The sequence below is a fragment of the Colletotrichum fructicola genome (assembly GCF_000319635.2).
Source record: "Colletotrichum fructicola Nara gc5 chromosome Unknown KSG_Nara_v1_contig03, whole genome shotgun sequence".
In the NCBI taxonomy this organism is placed as follows: Eukaryota; Fungi; Ascomycota; class Sordariomycetes; order Glomerellales; family Glomerellaceae; genus Colletotrichum; species Colletotrichum fructicola.
Window position 1 is genome coordinate 3,487,646 of NW_027094053.1, and position 23,335 is coordinate 3,510,980.

Consider the following 23,335-nt stretch of genomic DNA (forward strand, 5'->3'; position numbering starts at 1 on the left):
CGCACCATTGCCCTGGAGCCTATGCCGAAAGGATCCAAGTGCTTGCCAGCGGAATCCTTCTAGATACCACGAAGCTATTCGCGCGAGAAGGATTCGTGATACAATTGCCAATGCTGAACCTCTAGTGACACGGCGCGGGCATGTTTTTCACGGGCTGGACTGTGCCGGTCTGGCTGCATCCTCTTGAAGTCGCTGTCCGGGTCGGAATGGCCATCCTGACCAACAAACATGAGTTTCGCTTATACTTAGCGTCAATGTTGTCGTTCCGCGATGCCAAACGCCTGCAAGGGCGTCCAAGGGTTCTATTCCCTTGCGATTCATTCTGTCCCATGTCCGGTCGCAGCGGGGTCGGTAGTGTTGGCCGCCAACGTCCAGACCTTGACACTGGACTCGGCGGTGATGCGTGTCGATGCCAAGAGTGGACGGCCGCTGTCGTCGGTAGCCCCCAACTCATTGTCAATGTCGCCATCTGCGTGGCTCGTCCACGCGCCTGAGCAAGTTGCAACCACTGACCCAGTAGGATGAACTCCTACGCTTCCCACGGGTGATTGATGAGCTGCCCAATCCCAGGACTTGTCAAGAGCGCCTGCCTGGGTGCCAACACCTTCGTACACCAAGACATCTCCGGTCTGTGTTCCCGCCCAAAGCTCGAAGCCCCCGGCTGACTCCCCGCCCGGGAAGACGTCGCACGTCAGTTGCTGCTGACTCGCAGCCGTCCGGCCAAGGAGCAGACTCAGAGGCTGTCCGGTTCCGCGTATGTCGTAGACCAGAATACCACTAGACTGGCGCTCGTTGATAGCCAAGTAACGGCCGCAGGGACTCCAGACGGTTTGCACGATACCATTGCCGCCAACGTTGTGTTTGAATTGATCCTCGGCCACGCCCTGAATGCTCCAGTTCGCAATGGCTTTGTTTGTCCGGGTCACATCGTACAGTCCCATCCAGCGTGTCCAGGTACCGGCGGCAATGATTGTCGCGCCGGACTCGTCAGGGTGCTGACTCGACAGTGACGACACCATGCCCTTCATGCCAACGCCGCCGCCCTTGAGAAGATGCCGCTTGGAGGGGATGGTGGGGATGGTGAGAATGGGGCCATCAGAACCGGTCCGTGATACGTCAAAATAGTCAAGTCGGTTGGATGAACCGGTCATAAAATGGGTTCCGGGCCAAGACCACAGGAGGGACTCGGCGCAGATGTACTCCTCCGTCTCCCGTCGAATTAGCTTGTAGGAGCATAGCGGAGGTGACGACTCGGACGCGGGAAAGACGTGATAGAGTTGGAGCGGGTGGTCTTTGCAGGAAACAAGGGCGAGCTGGGACTGCGGCTCGGACAGTGAGAAGTAAGGGGCAATGGCGGTAGAGTAGGAGGGCTCCGGGAGCTGGAGGTGGCCTTGGGGTCTCAGGGTCCGGGGTCTGCCGGCCGGGTCAAGGAGGTCCTCCGGCGGAACGTAGGCCGTGATGCGGTTGTCCGAGGCAGAAGCAACAAGCGTAGTACCGTCAGCGGACCATTGGACGCGGCGGAAGAAACTGGACGGCGGTGCTGTTTGGTGTGCAGCGTCAGCGGCGGCTAAGTCGGTAGTAGCAACGACGTCCATGTTGGGCGGATAGGGATCGGTTGGCTGGTTGGGCGATCCGGCGGCCGTCACAATGGAGTCGGCAGGCTGATCTCCGTCGGGATGCATGGTTGGCGGTCGGGAGTGAACCGGGATGCGCTAGCATTACTCAAGAGCGAGGGCGTGATTGGAGGCGCAAAGTGAGGCGGGAGCTTTTTTGCAGACGCGTTGAAGAATCAAGGAAATGCAGCAGCAGAGATTGCGCAGGTCGGTGGTGGCGAGGTATAGCAAACGACGCTGGTGATGCAGATTGAAAGAGTGCAGATGTGGGCGGCTTCCCGACGTGTCGATCATCAAAAAAGAAAACGAGTGTTGGTGGTGTGTTGTGATGTGGTTGAGTTACTGGAGACGAGCTTGGAGGATGAAAACGAGCTGCAGCAATTACAATTTACGGCCAGTGCACCTGCTCTTTCCTGGTGGTGGGGGCCGTTCTCGGTGAGGTATGTCTAGGATGTCTCACCTTCCACCTGACTTGCTCACCGAAGCTCTCATCTCCAGCGTCGGACGGTGTATGGAGACGGTAGAAGGCCAATCATGGCGAGGACGTGGGGCAACCTCGGCACCTCCAGAGCTCAGTGCATCAGGGTCGCAGCAGAGTGGTGGTCATGGTGCATTTACGCTGCAGCTTCCCTTGCACCTCCCTGTGGACCCGCAGTTTCCTCACACAGATCTCCCCCAAGCACGCAGTTTCAGGCTTCGAGTCGGGTGCCTGTTTGGGCAGGCGCACAGCGAGACGGGCCACTGAGAGCGCTGAGAGCCACTGCAGCGATGCAGAAGTGACTTCCAGCTTGAGACCCCGACGTCATGGGGTCCGCCGGCACTGGGAACCGCATGTCCCTGGTCCTAGCGCTGATTGGCGTGGGACTTGCCGCCTGCAACAGCAAACACTTTACTGGAGCCGTCCACTGGCACTGATCGAGGTGAGCATTGAGCACCTCAATTGCCCACCAAATTGGTTGACCACACCGCGGGCAGGCACACCAGGCCAGGCCAGGCACCAGCGGCACCTGCCTCCCAGCGACCAGGGCACCGCTAGGAACGGCCCACCAGCCTGAGGTGCCCGCTACACATCTGCCACTGAATCACACCCATCTGCTTCCACCTTCCCGCCTCTCCTCCCCCAACACAGAGTCGCATTCAATCTCCAACCCCGCTGGATCCGGACCTTATTTCTCCCCAGCAGCTTCATTCTCAGCTTCCACAAACAACATCTACGCCGCCGCGAGCTCCTCTGCTGCGGCATCCGACGCTCGAGAAGCTCCAGCAGCTCTTCGTCTTTCTCGTCCCTGTCGACCGTCACCACTGCTTCGTCCAAGCTGCGCGGACTTTCCCAGCTTTCCTCCCCGACTCAACGTTCCCGTCCGTCGACCTCTGTCCTCCTTCATTTCGGCTTCGACCCCCGTCCGAATCACCGACCGCTCGACCGACGCAAAGCGAAGTGATAGCTTATCTCGTGACCCCAAGTTGCCATTGAAGTCTTCCGACGATTACGCAATGCTCAGGTAGCCCTGCGCTTTCTCGTGCATCTTGTTGCTCTGCCTGCTCCCGGAACACCGCCATCTCAGCTTCGCGACCCGACGGACCACCTGCGCACGGCGACACTGCTCAGTCACCTACCACATTGACTGCCTCGGCCGTCTACTTTAGCCTGCCTGGACAGTCAAAATCTCGTGAAGCACCAACGAAAGCCACAATCGCCTTGCCTTGTGTGTGCCCAGAATGGTTGCTACGCTGTTTGACGACCGCTGCCAGGAGCTGCGTTCTCCTGGCTTCCTCAACCTGACAATCTCCATGTGAGTCAAGCGCCGGGGAGATCCTCAATGCGCCAAGCACCCGCTAACTCTGTCTTCCCCAGCATCATTCTTGTCGGCCTTCTTGTCTCCTACCTCCCTCAGCACTATCGAATCGTCGCCAGAGGTACTTCGGAGGGCATTTCGCCCTGGTTCGTCCTCCTTGGAACAACCTCAGCCACCGCGGGCTTTGCCAACATCCTGACCGTCCCACCGTCCCGCCGAGATATCCAGTGCTGCAGCGAGCTAGGAACTTTCGAATGTGCTGCTGGTCTCTTGGGAATCGCTCAGCTTGGCGTGCAATGGATCTCCTTCGCTCTGATGTACGTCCTCCATGCCTATCAGCGTCCACAGGAAACTAACTTTGCACCCGCAGCCTCGTCCTCTTCCTCGTATACTTCCGCTACGAGGATGCCAATGTCCCCGATGAGGAGCTGGCCGACGACCCCCCTTCCAAGGGCACCGCCATCATGGTAGGCTCCGTGTGCCTGATCCACGGACTACTGGTCATCATCCTTACTGGTGTCTTCAGCATGGCTCTCCGCGACCACCTCGACTTTTGGGCAAACTTTCTTGGGGTCATGGCCGGTGCCCTTGCGGGAATCCAATATGTCCCCCAGATCTGGACGACCTACCATATCAAGCACGTTGGCAGTCTGAGCATTCCCATGATGTGCATTCAAACCCCTGGTGGCTTCCTCTTCGCCGGCAGCCTGTTCGCAAGGTTGGGCTGGGAGGGCTGGAGCACTTGGGGCGTCTTTGTCCTGACCGCGCTCATGCAGGGCGTTCTTCTTGCCATGGCCATCTACTATGAATTCCAGGAGCATCATGCCGAGCCGCCGCAATCCCCACGCACCTCGGTCGACGAGCCCAGACGGCCAAACCCCATCAGAACCTACTCCGAAGGCTGGGAACAGGGTCTGCCTGGTCCCTACACGGCCCATCCCGAAAGGTACGCTGATACAGAAGAAGAGCTAGAGCACTTGCAAGATAGAGAAGAGAGGCAGGTTGAGAGAGAGACGAGGCCTCTCTTGCGCCCGGGCGGCATCGGAGACCCGCGCAAAAACTACAACACCACGCATGATGACTAAGGAACGGCTATCGGGCCGGATTATGCTCTTTTAGCCTTGGATTGGGATTTTTAATAGTATTTTGCATCACAACAGCCCCTTCAAATAACTCTATTGCACATAGACCGCCGTTATCTGCTTGCCAAACCGGTTGTGACAGCCAAGTGACACGCGCGCTATGCAGATGACATCCACTCTTCTGACACTCCCTGCCCGTTGAAAACTCTGTCTCTCGACAATTCTGATCTGTGAAATCGCACCATCGAATTATCACAGTCCCAACTACGGCGTTGTAAGATAACTCTGCCCATAACTCCGAGGGGTCAATGTTTGGCGAACGCCGGATCCGAGCGTAAACTGTGTTCGTACCCCCTTCGGCCGGGCACGCCGTCTATGATGAGATGAATACAAGACAAGCACAAATTACCGATGCGCAACCGCGGCCGGGACCAGAGAAGGCTCGTGATGTTTTGATGAGGTGATGATCAAATTTGTTTTTTGGTGGGAGGGTTCACGATCTGGTCTTTCCTGTAGGAGGGGTGCTCTTGGCAGACCCTTTATTGTTCGGGCGTAGGTTTGGCTGGTCAGAGGACCTCGGGAGGGTTGGTTGAGGGAAGATGGGCAGGGTTGGTCTGGTTGGAGATGGGCAACGTTGGAGTTCTGCGGGAGTTGGGAGCTGGGAAGGGTCCCTGGTGGGTGGTGCTTTTCGTGGTCTGTTCTATTGAGGCTGAGCGCTTTGCGATCATGCTTGAAGGGCGTCCTTGGCCTGGGCTATAAATTTGCTGAGGAGTTTGAGTTGATGGTATGGTCTGCTGAGATAAAAACCAATGAAGGAGACGACGAGCCGAGGATCGCTTTTTGGGGATGAGTTGCCCATATTGCGTCGTCCAACGCCGCTTGGGAACCATAGATAATGCTGTTGGAGCTAGAGCAGTCCTTGAACTGCCTTGTGAATAAACTGCTGGTAGAAACGACGGACGGCGGGTAAGATTGAAAGATCATGTGTTTTTGTTTAGCTGTGTGCGTGTCTGATGGCTTCGACGAGTTTACTCAGCGCTCATGTCTGATAATGGACGATCCACACCACAGATGACCTGATTTCGTTGTGGTGAGTGAGCTGTAGACTGGGGCGGCATACGAGGGTCAAAAGGGAGTGGAACTGCCGGGTTTCGCATTCTAAACCGTTTGATTGTATAAAAGGCACCCAGGATGGACAGAACCCAAACACTTAGCAGCGGACAACCCCAAATAGAAAAGAACCCTTCGCCTTGTTGTCAGGCTTAACGACTTATCAGCCTAATTGATGAGATTGGTAGCTTCAAGGCCAGGTCTACTTTATGTCACAGTGTCTGTGAGTAGCTGGCCCCTTCGTGTAATGCTCGTGGTTTATTCATTAGGTTATAAAGTGCAGTCAAGGGTGAAAGATAGAGAAGCAAGATGTTTGCTACATTACGAATGCAGCAGCGGAGAACCGCACTAAACAGCTAAAACGCATCCGACACAGTGTGCGCCAACTGCATAGTATCATCTCTGGCCCCCACTACGAGGTATTTGCACATACGAGACGGTCTACGGTTCCGAACATTGTCTGATATGGTATTTGCTTGGAACGCGCCACGGATCCTAATTATACTTTACCTAAGGTACAGTGCCGATATGAATGATGGTCCAGTGCGTTTCTAATTCTCATTACTAAGTTATTAGTATAAATCGGCTTGATTGAGGCACTTCAATGTTATCTAAGGCAGGATGCAATAAGCTCCAATCTGTTGCAGCACCTCCTTTTACGCGACAGTTGCAAAATGTGACCTTGAGTCCTTTGGAGCTTCCAACGTGGAGATGAACCTCGGCGTTCAGCGGTGACACTTTGATTATACTATCTTCCTTCACTTCTGTCCCCCGATGATTTGACATTATACGTCCTGCCTGGTGCCGATCGTGCGATTGTCAGGACATGTTTTCTCAAGATGTGAGGGTAGAGCAACATGGCAGGACCATTCGCAAGGCGCCTAATATCTGTCGAGCCACCCTAACTTGGTGCGTAACGGCTTCCTAGACTAAAGCTCATCGCGCCTGGCATGTTTCAAGTACGCATGCCTCGATGAAGACACTGTGGAGAAGAAAAACTTGGATGGGTGCTACTAATCTTTATCATGATCAATCTTAGTGATAAGGATGCTCTTCCATTTCAAACAATGTCAAGAAGATGCAATAATCCTTACGGGCGCTTTCATTCTGGTTATCTGGGCTTCATTTCTGCTTTACTTGTATCTGCAAGAATAAGCAAATCAAAGTGTTGTGAGTACAATTGACCGGCGACAGATTCTCAATAGCCCAACAGGCCCTCGGTGATGGCCTCAAGGTTCTCTGACAGAATGACTTGCTCGAAAATGTCGTGTTTCTCCTGTTCCCGTGCTGGGAGATGGCGCGTTCAACTGCATGAACCTGGCTCCATTATCATCACGGGGATGCAGGAATATTCTGGTATAAGTACGCATCGTAATTGCGAACAGATGCTGGAGCAATTAGCGAGACACTCGGTTCAGGTTCTTAAACAAGGTGCACATTTGTCCGAGGCGTAAATGGGAGTGGTCCTGTGTGTCATTTCTTCTTTTCTACTATTCGTTGGTATTAGTACTAATACAAAAGCCAGTGTTTGCAAATGACTGGCGATGACTCGAAGTGAATCAGGGCGAGGAAACAAATGGCCCGTGAATCACCTGCCGAAGACGTGGTTTGCGCTCGCGTTCTGATTGGCCAAAGCTCACGAGTCGAATGTGTCATGCCTCTTACCCCGGAGCTAAGACGATCCCGGTCCGCGTCGAACTATTCCCCCGTCGCCCATTTCCACCTCACCTCGCTTCCCCCTTCAACACCCCGCCAGCTGTCTCCTGTTGCATCCTCATTCTAGAAATCCGCTCTCTCCTCGTTAGAACAGCATCTAGACTGCATTGGGCTCTCATCCGTCCCATCTACTCGTCTCTCCACCGCGCGCGCGTCTTATCAGTTATCAGTTGCGCCTCCACCCCGCGATCGCCGCTGCGCCCTTATCGCCCCTTATCGGCAGCCCTGAACCCTACCTTACCTCAACGACGACCGTCCATCGAGGTTCGACCGCACCTCCAACGCGCACGCGACTCCGATCCAACGCAAGTTCCGCCCAGCATGGCTATCTACGGTGCTGTCCCTCCCCCGGAGGACTTTGACGCTTCGGCCGCCGTGGCCGCCGCCCCCGTGATCGAGCCGATTCCCCCGCCACCGACGCAGACCCCTCCCGCCCCTCTCGATCCCTCGCAGACATCAACGACCGCAATCGATATCGAAGCGTGGACAATCTCGGTGCTGGAGTCCCTCAGCGTCAGCCCGATCGCTCGCGGCACAGGGACACCGCTCGCCATCAACATCGACGAGCAGGTCAAGAAGACTTCGGTGACTATCGCCACCGACGCGGCCGCCGTCCAGCAGCCGCCCATCCGCAGGCCTCTGAGCCGAAGGGACAGCCAGAAGAAGCGAGAGCAGTTGCTGAAGGGTAACGAGGGCAGCCGGCAGCGTCGGAGATGGGAGAATGGTCGGTCAACCCCTTTTCTTGCCTACCCGCTCCAGATGACATCACCACATTCTCCGCTCTAGCGTCTCCGTCCTCTACTAACCTCTCCGCCCGTCTTTGCAGACCGTCTTGTCGGCGTCCCCAACGCCCAGCCTCCCCTCCCAAGCGACTGGGAAGTTCACCCCACATACCCCGTCCAGGTCGTCCCCTACGATATTGCGAAGTTCTGGGACACCGGCCTCCGCCAGCGCATCGAGGATAAGACGGCCAAGCTGCAGGCTCAGCGCAAGAAGCAGCAGCGCAAGAACGGCTCGGCCACTGGTCTTGCTATTGGCGAAGTCCCTCGCGACCTGCGTGAGACGGCCAAGCGCACACCTGCTGTTAAGGGCTGGGTGCGCGTTCTGGAGGAGCCTGTGAGGAACTTCCTGAAGGAGCGCAACGAGGAGAGCGATGCGGAGGGCGACTCTTCGGACGAGGAGATTGTCTTTGTCGGGCGCAAGGGGATGAGTGCCGCTGGCAAGGGCTGGAAGAAGGCGAGACGTGAGGTTGGCAGCGAGGAGGTTGACACAGGCATGGTCTTTGATTCACTAGGCGACGATGAGGGTGCCTCCTTCAAGTATGTACATCGCCGCCGTGGGATTCCTTCATTGGAAGATCAGTTGCTAACTTGTTACAGGCGATGGCTGACGCACTCCATCTCCGACTACTATGGCCTCGAGTCCCGGTCTGTCACAACCGGCAACCCCGAGCGCCGCGTAGTTTATGTTACAGTGAAGGAGACGAGCAAGCGCTCCGGCCCACGCAAGCACACAGTCTTGCCACGCCCGTTGTGGGAGATGTGCTGAGCCGCATGTTGACTGCTGAATTCATCTCGTGTGTTTGATATGTGTCCCTTCCCTTCATCAACTTTTCAGTCTTTTCCCGGGCTTTCGGTTTGGTTTCAAGGTTGCATCACCTGAATTGCATACTAGACCTCTCATCTATGTCGTACTAGAAGTCGAGGCACGCTGCCTTGGATGACGAATAGAGCATTCAGTGTCTTCTCTACTTTGGTACAGCGGATGATTGGCAGCTGACACGCGATGGGTATTGATGGCAGCTGGTTTTTGTGCATCTTGCGATCACCACTTCAGATGCTGCTTACTCACTATCTACAGCATGTAGTCCATCTTAACGGTTCTCGGTGATGGCCTCATCTACTTGCGAGGCAGGGCAGTAATCTTAGCCCTGTAAAACCTTGGTCGATCGGTTGGCTAGGCTGACATCGCAAGTCTGTTTCCTGCTAGACCCAGCGGAAAAGGGTTTAAGAACAGATGCTTCAATGTGCTGAAGCTCCTGATTGAGAAAGGCACAAATGGCCTGCTTGTCTTTGACGTAGCCTTGGAGGTCGTTGGGAGACCAATTATTGTCTGCATTGTCTTTCCTCTCCCTTTATCATCACCATTTCCAAACGTCCAGGAAGGCTCGTCCAAGCCTAGCTGTGAATCAAACACTCGCAGACAGCCTGGTTCGAGAAGTATCATACGAGTAGGGTCGTTCGTCTTGATCCACTTGCTCTTTATTTCGAGAATTATCTACTGGATATTCTTCTCGTTGTCATCACCCCAGCTGTGGCCCTCCGCCCAGGCCTTCAGAGCGTCATAATCATAGCACTGATGCTGGTAGCCCCATCCCAGACTTCCCCCGAGCTCTTCCGACACCTGCCACTCTATGGTGGTGTCAGCGCGACACTGGATGGCTTGCCTGACAAAGTCCCAGCAGTGACTCAGGTGTCCGAGGTCGATTTCGGTCGAATTACCCTCCCGAAGCAACTTAAAGAAGGCCTCCCGAGTTGCCCACTATTGAAGTTGTCAATGTCTCAAAACCTTTCAAGAAACGCGGGTCTTTCCATTCAGGGACTCGAGGTGTAGGGATGCTAATCACTTACCACGCAATGCAGCTGGTGAAAGACCGATATCACCCCCTTGTATTCGCCCATGGTTGCGTTGAACTTGGGCACCTGAGGAAGCGCCGTCTGGTTTTTGATGACGACGAACCCTCGGCCGACTGGAATGAGTTGTCAACTTACGCGATGGGGAATTTCCTGTTGCTGGGGGAACATACGCGGCATCAAATCATCCCAAGCTTTCTCGCTCTCATTCGTAACCGGGCCTCCATATATAGGTTCGGAAATGAGCGTCTTTTTCATCGGTACTGTGTCACACCTCACATTAGTAAGTTTCCTTGGTGTTGTTCCCTCTCCTCTCTGTGAAATATCAAAAGGGATAAGAGGAAGTTTCTTTACTTTGTGGTGGAAGCCATGAGGGCCCTGGGTCCGGACCGGTGTGTGGTGTTGGTTGACCGACCCCTCGCAGTGCGAGGCACGCGCATAAAGCGACGAGGAAAAGGTTTGAACACGAAAGTGCTATGATGGTAATCGGCGCCCAAGATCTTCGGCTTGTCCCACGAGCCTGGTCGTCGCTGTTGGAATTATCGTCGGACCACGTGAGCAACCTGCCCTTTTCACGGTATGTCTCGGAGTCCATTGCGGCAGCTTTTTCTCACCAGCACTGTGCCTGGCCGTGCAATGGTTCTCAATAGCGAGAATCACACTTTTATGGATCAGGCCGCAACAGCAAGCTCCAAATGTTCAATAATCGGCGAGTAAAGGGCGTTCATCTGGATGCCGCGCATCCCGATTATGTCCGCTGACATTTTTAGGTTTGCAGGGAGGTTCCGGCATGGCACTGACTGATCGACAACATCCGCCTCAGAATCAGCCCGCTTTCAATCTCTTGACTCGCAATCGTCATATTGCGAGTGCCGTCTTTCCGAGTTGGCGGTAACCGGAAAGTCAGATGAACCATCCTAATGCGAGTTTGACAGACTTCACTCGCATAGTTCATGTCCCATCCGTAACAGTTCACCAGCCCGATGAAAATGAAGCTCATCATTCTGTACTCAACCAGGCCGCAAAAGAGAAGCCTTAAAGCTCTGCTCAAAGAGCAGACGGCACCAACACATAAACATTCAATAACAAAAACATAGACACAGCTTAAGTGGCGCAGGTTCTATCAATAAAACCGCTGCCTTTAGAGGTGGCCTGGGGTCTGAGACGCCTGCGGGGCTCCGCAGACATGCACGGCGATTTTTCGACTGTTACAGACTCTAAGCTGTAGGGAACGACGTAGTCGGCAACCCCGTACATCCCGTCGGTTGAATGACTAGAACCCGACGGGATCGTACAGCCCCGCCGAGACGGAATACCCCCTAATTAACTCAAACACAGACCAAGGATACATGGAGACTTTTAGCGATACCGATGGTCATTTGCGTAGAGACTTTACCCCAGTTTAGAACTTACGGCCGCAAATCTACGAGGCCGGACTAGTCACCTTAGATGTATATAAGGAGTCTACTTTGCGTGCCTCAAAGAGTCTTTTGCGCTACTCATCCATCTCGACCATTCATTCACTGTAGTTATCGCAACCAAAAACACTATCTTTAAACCAAACACTACCAAAACACCATCACCATGAACTTCAAGGTCCTCCTCGTCACTGCCTTCGCCGCCTTCGCCGCCGCCGGCCCTCTTGGCGTTGACCCGACCTCTGAGAGCGGCGAGCTGACTGCCCGCCAATGCTGCATTAGCAAGGTCGACGGCCAGCGTTGCTGCGGCTTCTGCAGAACCAATGGCATCTGCAAATAAAGAATTTCCGTACGCACCATCCACATGTTCCATCTTACATGTGGAGCACGTCAGCTAACAGATTGACAGTTGTTTCGTCGATTCTTGAGAACGTGCCGTTATGTAGCGATATAGAGATGTAGAGCGGGTTGGAGATATTCAATTTCGACGTGTACGATGTCCTGTATCACACTAGGCCTGGTCCGTCAATGTTACATGCCTGACGCCTTGAAAATTTACTCCATCTTTCTTTCCATTATGTTTACTGGCTGCCCTATGTTGAACTCCAAATCGCGAACGCTGCGTCTTACATTAGTTCCGGCCCAACAAACGAAAATGGCTCGGCACGCAGAAGCACAAATGATAACATACCAACGTATTGACCTCTTGCGCAGCTTTCAACACTGGGAATGCCCATTATGCCGTCCGGAAGTTACCATCCTCTCCGACCGATACATATTAGACCTGGTTGCACTCAAGCTTCCGGCCGCCGTGTGCCAGAGGGCCATCTCGAACGGATACGGATTTGAAAATCGTGAGCGGTACAAGAGTGGATTTTTAGTACGAACTTTGAATCTTCATTTTTCACTTTTGATCCATCTTGACCTCTCGGTGTATTTGCCGACGTAGACAAGGCGCCAACCACTGCCTCAGCCGGAGATCCGTTCTGTGTCTTCATGGTGGTAGAGAGCCCAGCATGCACCACTTTGCCCGTTTTATCAGCATTGTTACATGGCTACATTTATACATCACAGGCCCTTGGTCTCACAATTTCTGGTCAGATGAGTGTTCGAAGGGCAGACTCGCATCATCCTAGCAGGAACACTGTCACACAAATTACTCCATAAGACATGAGCAATCACATTTGAGCACGTCGTAAGTGCAACGCGTCTAGTAGTATTTCTTAAACTATGGTAAACGCATATTCAAGCAGTAGGTACATCCATCGTGCTCAGTTTACCACTCATGGATCGTCCATACCCGATCTGTGGCACAAGATCTGTAGCGCATCATGTTGGTAAAATAGTATGCGGGTTTTCCATCAGCTTCTGTGGCATTCAGAAGAGCCGTGACGTGTTCGGACAGCCAGAATATCTTACGTATACCGCATTACTCAATTCTCAGTGCAGGTTCCTCAAGAGACTTGCATCGATTGCAGATGCAACAGAAGTCTGGGTGGGTCTTTTGCACAAAATTGACACTACCAAAGTGTTATTCTGGTGGTTTCAAGGCACAGCCTGATAAACCCGTCATCAAATGGACTTAGTTAAACCGTGTCGTATCACAAAAAAGACAAAGGATTCACACCCTATTGTTCTTTAGTGTTGTTTCAGTGCTTATGGGTGTGGTCCTTTCCCAATTGGTGTGCTGACGTGGTCCAGTAAGCAATGGATCATAGGCGATGATACTAACCGGCCGGCATCTGGAGGTATCCTGTTACATTGCATAAAAGCCCATAATCATTCAAACATACCTCCATGTGACTGCAATAAACCTCATACTGTATTGCTTATCGCTCAATTCGTCAACTAGCGAATATACCTTACGCAGGAAAGGGGGCACTGCGCACCACCATTGCTGCTAGACCATATCAAGCTAAACAGAGTACATCCAGTAACTTGGTTTCCAATCAGGCTCTCAGGTCATCACGTCTTACACGTATGGCTATGGTGGTGTAGGGTCCTTTCGGTGAAGAATCGAAATAAGGTTGGTATGGCCAAACGACCGAAAGGCCCCTGCATCGCAACGCACTTGGTTGCCTCAACTCAGCTTTGGCAGGCAAGATGCGCCTGCGCCGCCATTCCCTCTCCCAGATATTTATGCCTTTACTTCACCCACATATATCACTCAACTTCCCTCATAGTATCTCTAGTCAGAAGTAAAGTTTCTTGGTGGACTTCACTCCCAGAGTCATCAGATCCCATACTTTTGCTGTAAAGCCTTCTTTCTGCTACCAATCCTCACCCACCCAACAAACCAGACACTCCACCTTCTGCCGTCTTAAATTCTGCAATACTACTACTTCCTGCAGTACCCAGCATATTCCTCAATAAACCAATCAGAATGTCGCTACCAACGCAAACCAGTGACCGATAGATTCCTTGGGAGGCCATGAAAGAGATTATTCGAGGTCTTTATCTCGTCGAGAATCGCACGCTAAAAGATGTCATCGACGTCATGAAGGAAAAGCATGGTATCTCTGCTACGTAAGGAGGCATTGAACACTCATTTTGAATGAAAGTCCTAACACATCTTGGCGCAGTGAGAGAATGTACAAAAGGCGGTTCAAAAACTGGGACTGGCCGAAGTACAACACAAAAGCACGCCGAAACCCTGACAAAATCATCGAGAGATTCCCAGGCAGAGCCAGGGCCACCTGCAGACGGGCACATCGGCGCCAACTGGAATTTGCGAGCAGCAGCAGTTCGCGCGTCCCAGAGCCCGCTGTGTTGCGGTTTTTCGAAATTTGCCATGTGAATCGGGTGGCAGAGCTCAAGTACGTGCTCTTCTCTAATCTCAGAGATCTCATCCTGGGAAATTCTCGGCTCAACTCTAGATGGAATGAAAGAGGCAAGCATACGTTGCTTGAGCCCTCTGGAGATCGATTGAGTCGCCATTTCAAAAATGCAAAGCATATGCATGGTACCGCAAATGATCGACAGTCGTGGGCTATCTGGCGACAATCCTTTCGACGTCTTGAACGCTTTGTCGAGGACCAGCCGATTGAAACTTATCAGGCGTTTTTCTTCGACATCCCACGCAAGCTACCGACCGAAGAACTGCTGGGAACATATTTCTGCCATCTTCATCAGTTGCTACAATTGAAAAGAGAGAACGAGCCCATCACACATGTGGCAAAGGCGATGCATCAGCTCAACACAGAAGCACCATTGCAGATTTCACACATAATGGAGGAAATGCACGACATTGCGGCTGATTGCTACGTTGAACTGCGAGGGGAAGACGGCTTGACGAGTGTTTCCACCCGCATGCGAGCAATCAGAGTTCGCAATATCGACAGAGGGTCGCAAGCGTGTGAGCAACTCATTTCGAGCTGCAGCAATATCCTTCAAGGCACCGCCCAACAATTCGGCGAGTTTTCAGACGAAGCGTTGTTCGTAGCCCTGTGGCAACTGGGAGCCGCAAGCCTGTTCAGCACTTCAGAGCGCATCTTCGAGCTTAGCAACAGTATCATCATTCGCCTCGTGTCTTCAAATGGAGGGCGTCATCTAAGTGAATGGGGCCTTGAAGACATGCAACACTACGCGTGGGTCAACTTCAACATCAGCAAAGCTTACGCAGAGCGTGGGCAGATAGAGGTCAGCATACTCCCGTTGAAGGAGAGCATCAAAGCGACTGGGTACGTGTTGGTAAATGCCGAAGATGAAGCTTTGATAGAACGGGCAGATACTCAGCTTGTGAGCAAGTACGGGAAGCTGGAACAACGTCTTCGTATTTTTGGAAAGGTGGCGGAAGCGAACAAGGTTAATGAATACATCACTAAGTCCACATACTTAGAAGAGGAGGAGCAAAACGATCTAGCTGAAAATCTCGATCCAATCCTGGCACTCCCTAATTCCCAAGAGAGGTAGTCTTACGAGCGGGCATTTTGAAGAAGTGGCATATAGACACAGATGGTACAATGCAATCGAGGCACTTAAAGCAAGTATTACATGCTCATCAAATCGGAGGGGTTAAGCGCTTGTAGTGCCTTGATCCTTCGGGACAGCATCAATCGAGCTCTGTACTCTTCATCCCTCCTAACTCTTTTTCCACAGTTTGCCGCCTGTGGATCCACCTCATTGACAGCCTTATGATCGAGCTCTGTACGTAGGGGAAAGCCAATTGATTTGACTGATTTGATCGATGACCCTACAATTATATATATCACCAGGGGCAAGCCTTCCTCGGGTACCAAGAACCGTTTGGCACTCTTTCCTGGCCAAAGCTATTTTTCTCATCAGACCTACAACCTAGGTTTAGAAAGTTGCATGATGGATCCTATAGTAGAAATATGGACGCAAATTAATGAGTACATGTTCAGCTAACATCTTTCTCATTTGCCGTTGTGCGCATCCCCGACTAAAAACGGCCCAACCCCCGGCATCAAAAAGTCCGCAAACCCCAACTCAACCCCCTTCATCCGGAGCATCGCATACACCAGCCCCAAATGGAACCCAAAAAACGGCACCGCATACTTCATCAAATACTCCTCCGCCGTCATCTTCAACTCATACCCCCCGAGCCGGAACTCCACCGCATCCCTTTCGTGCCCGTCGACGTCCCGCGGCGCCACGCTGTCCAGCAGCGCAATCGTGCGCTCGCACCGCGCAATCAGCTTCTCCACCGTATCCTCATCGTCGGGCCACACGTCGACTGTGATCCCGGCCATGCGCGTGAGCGACTTCTTGGCGATGTTGGAGACGAGCAGGACGTGGCCTGGCAGGGGGAGCATGCCCTCGATGAGCGTGGCGGTTAGGATGGAGTCGGGGGAGTCGGGGAAGTGGAGGGCTGCTTTGGCGAGGATGCGGGAGAGGACGGCGAGGCCGGTTTTGAAGTGGGGGATGGAGGCGTTGTAGAGGGTGATGTTGGCCATTGTGGAGGGCGTGTTGGTGAAAAGGGGTTCAGGGAGAGATTGGGGCGGTAGATGATGAGTAGGACTAAGAGCTTGAAGTGAGAATGATTGTAATCCATTTTATACAGGGGATGCAACAAACTGATTGCTAATGAAGACTGTCTCGGAGACTTACACTAACTATGATCGTGGCTCTGAATTACCAATCAAATTCACGGGATCTTTCATCGCCAAATATTCCGAGATAGAAACACTGCTCATCAAGAGGTACTTTGAGGGATATTCAAGATCGCATTACCAATCCTGATCTTTTATGATTTCCAATTAGTTCTTTCTCATGAGGTCCTCCTGGACACAACTCCTTGCATGAGAAGTTGACGGATGCTAAATCTACTGAGAAATTTACCTGGCTCTGTCATTCTAGTGTTCCAGCTGGACATCCCTCAAGACCGTACCTCTCAGTCCCCTTCGTACGCCCTCAAGCCTTTTGACATAATCCAAGCTCGACTCCCTCGCCGCGCGAGCAACAATCATCCCCGTCTCCGAAACGTCGTATTCCGCAATGCAAACGCCAGCCCAAGGCTTCACTGCCTGGTCGATATCCATCGCCTCGGCGTCAACGCCCCTGAGTCTGCGCTGCGATGTATGTCTCTCCACAAGAAGCCATCTCACTATCCCAGGGAATGGCTCTGCTAAGGCCAAGGCGTTTCTGAACACACGTTGCCCGTCGGCAGCGTGAGCCACGTGTGAAATGCTGGCGCCGAGATGGACGAACATCTTAACAAATTCCATCCGTCCGTATGAGCACGCCAACATCAACGCAGATCCCTCAGACGCTCCTTCTTCGTCAAGTCTTGCGCCATATTCCAGGAGCACGCGGGCACGATACAGGTTGTCTTCCACAATCGCGCGGCAGAGAGGCGTAAAAGGGTCTTCCAGAGAAAGATTGACCAAAGCTAACCTCTCCTCTGTTGGAAGCCGCTTCAGTAGCTTGGCAAGGCTCTCTGACGCCCTTGTCTGGGTGAATAACTCAGCCAGGAAGTCCTTGCCGCCGCCGCGTACGATATTTGAAAGGTCAAAGCCGTAGTTCAAAACGAAGCTGGAAAGATGAACATTGCATAATGCGCAGTGGAGCGGCGTGAGATTCTGCTGATCCGGTTCATACGGATCTAGCCCAACAACGAGCAGCCATTGCAAGACGGCCGGATTCTTGGACTTTGCACCAATACCCAGTAGCCCCGTGCCATGTGCATCCCGCACGTGTATGCTGGCACCGTGACTGACGAGTACCTTCGCTGTGTCAAGATTTCCTTCAGCAACGGCGACCATCAAAGGAGTAAAGCCATCTACGTCCCGAAGGCTGCAGTTGGCCCCAACCTGTAGAAGATATTCGACAGCCTCGACAAAGTTGTTGCCGGCCGCTTCGTGGAGTGGGGTTGTAGCGTTGCCATCGGACAGATCGGTGCCGTGCGTCACCAGTATCTGGATGATTTGCATGGATGTCGATGATTTCACCCTAATTGCCAGGAGCAGCGGGGAATCGCCCTTTTCGAATTCCGGCGAAAACGCATCGGAGGAAATACGTTGGTTGAAAAAGTGGGAGAGAACCTTCTGCTGATTGTGCGCCCAGGCGCGGTCTGGGTTCGTTCGGTCAGTGATTCGAAACTGGCCTTCCGGCACCATGTCTTGGTATCTGGAGGAGTACATCTTCAGGTGCGCCAGAATAGCCAGCAAGGCGGCATTTGCAGCCCCATTCCTGCAAATGGCAGCATAGTGTATCGGACTTATCGGGTGTTGATACCAGTCGGTGTGAAGAAGGAGAAATTGGACAATTTCGTGTATGTGCCGCTTGGGAGACCTCTTCTCAGACAGGCGATGTACAGCCAAGTGTAAGACAGTACATGGGTGAAAGTTCTCATGCGCAGATGAGGGTGGTGCATGGAGATGACGAGGACACTGCTTAGTCATGACTTCTGGTCTCATGCCATGTTGTAGAAGGCGAAGACAGGTCCTGTAGCAGCCCGACCTGAGTGCGAACACGACAGGGGAGCATTCTCCGCAGGACAGCCTAATGTCATTCAAGGCTGCAGGATCCAGATACTCCAAGACTCTTTCGCAGGTCTTCCATGCTGTCTTGTCTCCCTCTGTGATCAGTGCTTCAAGAATGGCCCCAGCTAGGTGGCCCCGGGACGCCTGATCTTCGTCTGGTGTTTGTGTGAGTCGAGGAAGAAGCGTCGTCAAGTAAGGGGCGAATAGCCCAAGCAACACCCCGTAACCAATTTCAAGAGCACGCAAGAAAGGTTTCTCGATCGCCATCTTCGCCGAGCAAGGCTTCAGCAACAACCGCACGGCCTCGGTATCGCCGGCCTCAACGGCGATCATGAGCGGTGTCCGGCCTTGGTAATCTTCTCTCGTAGGGTCCGCACCGTGTTCGATGAGTACTCGCATGCAGGATGTCGAGCCGCCGAGGGCGGCACAGTGGAGGGGCGTCCATCGCTCATGCAGCGTGGCTACATTGGTTGAGAGTCTTAGTTCCTTGATGTAAAAGTCCACAATAGCCTCGTGGCCGCCGATCGAGGCAATGTGTAGGGCGTTGAAAGTGTTTGAGATGATGGTACGCTTAGACCCGGCAACAGACTTTACCTCGAATTGGGAAGTACACGTTCTAGCCCAATAGATATCCGCATAATAAAAGTTCTTCAGGCATACGACAAGACGGAGGGACCCAACTGATACCGCTGTAAGTGCCGAGTCTCTACCGGATGTATCGGTAGCTGAAGGGTCTGCACCGTGTCTGAGAAGCGTCCTGGCACCATCGATCTGGTTGCCCGAGATGTAGTTCAGAACAATAGGGGTGCCACGGACTCCAACGCCGGCATTTGGGTCGCATCCATAATCCAATAGGCAGGATAGCTTCTTATCTCGTGATGATACCAAGTCCTCCAACAGCCATTCTAACAAGCCGGTCCCTCCCTCTTCGACCTCATTGAGCCGTTCTACTTCCGCGTGAGATAGTATATTCTCGAACATCTCAAGATTGCAGCGAGATGTTTCTTCACCCTGACACGCCACTTCAAGCGCTGAAGTACCATCTACCCTTTCATGGACAGAGATACCCACTTTTAGAAGCTTAGGCACAAGGTCGCCTCTGCCTTGCTGTATGCAAGCCTTGAGCAACGTGATGGCTTCGGGGGAAGCCTTCAGAGAATCTTTGAAACCCGACGCCTTCAAGATACAGCCAAAGACATCCCCCATCCATGGCGGAACCTCGGAATGAGTGGGTAAGCCTTCAATCCAAGTGTAAACGATGGGAAACAGTGCCGAACTTTGCGTGGAGGTTTCGTAGTCGGCTAGTGCCCACATCTTGACTAGAGCATTGAGTGCCGTCAGGATAGACGGTCCAGTATCCAACCCCTCTGGCCAGCGAGGGCTCCACTCGGCGATCACCGTCGTCACGAAGCGTTCCCAGAGGCCAGCCCCAGATGCATTACGCGAGACGAGAACATCTCGCGTGAGGAGACATTCGTACGCTGAAGCTTTGAGCGGCTCAGAGTACGCTGGGTGGTTCCGGGCTTTTTTCGAGAGACGCCCACCCTTTTCGAGATTGAAAGCGGCAAATATCGTTTCCGCTGGTGACAGTCCACGATTGTCTAGAGCCGGCGCTTTGCAACCCTTCTTGAGCGTCCGTACAAGCTCTGGCGTTGCAGATGCGTTCAAATAATGTAGCACAGACCGGCCGTGGTCGTCAACAGCATTGGGGTCCGCACCAAACTCGAGCAGGCTTGACGCCAAAGCTTCAGAGCCCCATTCGGCTGCTAGGAATAGCAGAGGCTTCGGGCTGCGAAGATAAACCGGGTCTTTCTTGCACCACTTGAGGAGATGCAAAGCCCCGAATGGTGGTTTTGGTGACGACTTGGGACCTTTAATCATCTGCTTGAATGGGTAGATGATGCCTTGAGCAATTGGAGTCTGTCCCCCACGCATCCTTGCCCTCAGATTCTGATCCTGATTCTCGTCGTTCTCGAGAAGGCAATTGATCAGATCAATGTCGGAGTTCGCCGCTGCAACGTGCCAGATGTTTCTCCCGTCCTCATCAGTATCAGTCGTTTGTGCTCCATGACTTAGGAGAAGATTGAAGACATCGGGAGATTCAGACAACAACAATGGTGTTTGATTCCTTGGGTTCCGGACGTGGACATTCGATCCAGAGTTCAGTATGAGGTGGGTCAAAGCCAGGTCATCGGATTCCACGGCCCAATGTAAAATGGATGTTCCCTTATCCGGAACGTCAGAAGAATCACCGGTCGGGTGCAAAGATGGTATCTCTTTGTGGAGGAAGGCGTTTGGGTCCCAGCGCGGATCTTCGGTGAGTCTTCGAACAACGTCCACCTCACGATCCTGGACTGCCTCCCGAACGAGCGAAGTGTAAGCCTTGGGGGTGATGTCCAGAAGTGGAGAGGCTCGCTGGAGATATTCCGGTACAAGATCGCAAAACCCAATCATGTCGTACACACCCGTGGCTAACATTGACATATCGTTGTAGCTGTCATAGTTGATGACGGCTCTGTCCAGGATTACCGGTAGAACACTGCCAAGGAAATTGAGACAGATCGGGGGAAATGGGATTGGCCAATTTTTCAATGTTGATCTCTCTGAGCGACTTGAGCGAAACAATGTCAGGAAACGGTCGTCGAAAAAAAAGACGTCGGGGTTGTGATCCATGATGTTGAGAAATTTCTCTGGTGACCGAAGAAAGTTGCACACAAGAAATGCCAAGGTAGCCAGAGACACAGGCTCATCTTGACTTGGCCCAATAATTGAAGAATCAGTCCCTTTCAATGCGCCACCGGCATTCTGGAGAACGACGAGGGTCCCATTTTGATTGATCGGAGTGCGCATGTCTGCTAAGAGCTCCACTGGATCTGCCACGCGTCCGAGGAAAGCATTGGGACCAAGTAAGGCGCAGTAGAACGGTGTTCCCCAGGGGCTCCTCATTCGGACAGACTCTGGGTCGGCAGATATCAGCCACCGGCAAACTTCGGCCATGCCCAACGCAGCTGCGACGTGAATAGGACGAAGCGAAGGGTCGGAAACTTGTGACATCAAACGCACAAGAGGTTTCGTCGAAAAGTTCGGGGACGTGGGATCGAATCGTTCGGGCCACTGTTGGCGCGCGTATTCGAGAACCCAGTTCTCAAAGTTCCCTGACTTCAGTTTTGGAGAGAAAAGGTGCTTGAAATCGGATTGGAAGGCATACTGTGCCGTTTCGGGAGTAATACTCTCGTCTCGGCGAATACTTCCCCAGTGCTTCTCGACAAGCTTTGGCAGTCTCAGCGCGTACGTGCCATAGGATGGCCGTTCCACATCTCTCTCCGCCAGCTTCGCCTTGTACACGTAGTATTCACCTGGCTTGGCTAGCTGAACATCGGGGCCGCAGATCTGCTCGACACATGCTAGAGCATCGTTGTAGGAGTTGTCATGATGGTGAGGGTCATTCAATGTAGACAGCGCAGGCTGAGGCCGTTGTTCTACGACAGATGGAGACCCAATGGTGGATAAGCAAAGCTCGAAGTCAAGGTGGTGGTCGGTAGCTGCCGCTGTTCTGAGGCCGCTGAAATTAGCGCGAAGATTGACAAGGATTTTTTCGTTAATATTTTCCCCCTGAGTAGCCTGGTCCAAGTCGCTCAAAGTGCCATCCAATGTGTCAAGCAGGTTGCGACCAGGTTTCGGTCCGTCGAACAGGAAGTCCAGCTCTCGCATGCGGAGCTCCTCAACAAGCAATGCTAGGCTCTGCGTCGCACCGACAAGCAGCCTGAGAGTAGTGACGACATCTCGAAGCGGCTGCGAGTCGTCGTTCACGGCACGTTGGCGAAGCGAGAGGTACGCCGAGAAGGTCTTCGCGTGGACCTCCTCCAGAACCTTGGCCCAATCTCGCTCGGGGCTAGCGTCCATGCTGGCGGCGGCGACGACGGACACCCGTCGGCGAGCCTAGGTGGGTAGTCTGGCTCGGACTCTGTGATTGCGAAGAGCATTCGATACCATCCGGAGGCCTGGGAGGTGGGAGATTGAGGCCAATTGAGACCGCGGGGTAGGCGATGGCTTGGGCAAGTGAGGACGTGGAAGGAAGGAGGACGTCTCGTCGACGATCAAGGGTCGGGATGTTTAGGTTCCGTCCCGGAGGGCAGTCGCGCTTTTCAGGCGGCGACTGGCGACAATAGGGGCCGCAATCATAGGCAGGATACAGCACGGCTCCGCCTGACTTTAGCGGTCGGTCACACAGCTCACAGATTATGTAAGGCGGCATGGCACCACGGGAGCTTGGACCTCCTCAGATTGGGCCTGCATTTTTGGTATTTGGGTGAATATAAGGTGAAGCTTGCAGGTGTCTTGAGTATTTGACAATCCTTCTTAAATAGACTAGAAGTTTATCGATTTGTACGGAGTTGTGCATCGAGGATATGGGATAGGATCTCAGCCTTCAAAGACAAAGTCAGTTGTCAATTTATTTCATCAGGATGTTCGCAGTCAAGGGCTCTATATTTTGTATACTTTCGTTTCCCATCAATAGTTTGTAAGAAAAACATTAGTCAATTGTTTCCAGACCGCCTAATTTTCCTGTGCACTTAAACACTCCCATCGAAAACAACGGTAGCGGTAGCGATAACAAGGACGAGGACGAGGATAACTATAACGATAATAACGATGAGTATAGAAGTAACGACAACAATAGATGCAACGATGACGACGAAAAGGACAACGACGACGCTGACGGGAATTTGATGAGAGTATAATTTCGGACAAAAAAAATAAATTTTACAAGCTGCAAGCACTTGTTCAAGTGTTCATACCTCATCGACCATGTTATGCAGAATCTTTCAAGATGCAGAAGGGACGAGCGTTTCTGCACTACTACATCATTCTTCATCATTTTGCAGACGGCACAGCTTGCCGATAAGAGAATGTCCGGATCGCCAATGTAGCCATCGGCGCTAGGCGGAGGATTTCCCAGCAGAGGTTTGTTCTCGAGATTAATCGAAGATACTGTCCAGACAGAAGTGCTTTGCTTTGCAAA

At 52.8% G+C, this 23,335-nt stretch overlaps 7 protein-coding genes across 7 annotated transcripts; 4 read left to right on the forward strand and 3 right to left on the reverse strand.

The window, feature by feature from the left end:
* Positions 1–317: 317 nt before the first annotated feature.
* SWT21 lies at positions 318–1,682 on the reverse strand (the record flags this gene model as incomplete). Its single annotated transcript, XM_032024585.1, has 1 exon — positions 318–1,682. One exon carries the CDS (start codon positions 1,680–1,682, stop codon positions 318–320), a length of 1,365 nt encoding a protein of 454 aa, XP_031878723.1.
* A 1,650-nt stretch (positions 1,683–3,332) lies between these two features.
* CGGC5_v005774 (Uncharacterized protein) lies at positions 3,333–4,494 on the forward strand (the record flags this gene model as incomplete). Its single annotated transcript, XM_032024586.1, has 3 exons — positions 3,333–3,406; positions 3,469–3,726; positions 3,780–4,494. The coding sequence occupies 3 exons, from the start codon at positions 3,333–3,335 to the stop codon at positions 4,492–4,494; spliced, it is 1,047 nt and encodes a 348-aa protein (XP_031878726.1).
* Positions 4,495–7,638: 3,144 nt separating this feature from the next.
* On the forward strand, positions 7,639–8,865 carry CGGC5_v005775 (uncharacterized protein; the record flags this gene model as incomplete). The annotated part of the gene is made up of 3 exons (XM_032024587.1): positions 7,639–8,041; positions 8,144–8,636; positions 8,697–8,865. 3 exons carry the CDS (start codon positions 7,639–7,641, stop codon positions 8,863–8,865), a joined length of 1,065 nt encoding a protein of 354 aa, XP_031878725.1.
* Positions 8,866–9,594: 729 nt separating this feature from the next.
* ustYa-8 (Oxidase ustYa) lies at positions 9,595–10,545 on the reverse strand (the record flags this gene model as incomplete). Its single annotated transcript, XM_032024588.2, has 4 exons — positions 9,595–9,858; positions 9,948–10,066; positions 10,124–10,213; positions 10,305–10,545. 4 exons carry the CDS (start codon positions 10,543–10,545, stop codon positions 9,595–9,597), a joined length of 714 nt encoding a protein of 237 aa, XP_031878728.2.
* A 989-nt stretch (positions 10,546–11,534) lies between these two features.
* Positions 11,535–11,830, forward strand: CGGC5_v005777 (uncharacterized protein; the record flags this gene model as incomplete). The annotated part of the gene is made up of 3 exons (XM_066151512.1): positions 11,535–11,654; positions 11,687–11,717; positions 11,778–11,830. The coding sequence occupies 3 exons, from the start codon at positions 11,535–11,537 to the stop codon at positions 11,828–11,830; spliced, it is 204 nt and encodes a 67-aa protein (XP_066009265.1).
* A 2,766-nt stretch (positions 11,831–14,596) lies between these two features.
* On the forward strand, positions 14,597–15,280 carry CGGC5_v005778 (uncharacterized protein; the record flags this gene model as incomplete). Its single annotated transcript, XM_032024591.2, has 1 exon — positions 14,597–15,280. The coding sequence occupies one exon, from the start codon at positions 14,597–14,599 to the stop codon at positions 15,278–15,280; it is 684 nt and encodes a 227-aa protein (XP_031878762.2).
* A 464-nt stretch (positions 15,281–15,744) lies between these two features.
* Ank3-5 (Ankyrin-3) lies at positions 15,745–22,215 on the reverse strand (the record flags this gene model as incomplete). The annotated part of the gene is made up of 4 exons (XM_066151513.1): positions 15,745–16,348; positions 16,439–16,443; positions 16,738–19,799; positions 19,857–22,215. 4 exons carry the CDS (start codon positions 22,213–22,215, stop codon positions 15,745–15,747), a joined length of 6,030 nt encoding a protein of 2,009 aa, XP_066009266.1.
* Between the last annotated feature and the right edge of the window lie 1,120 nt (positions 22,216–23,335).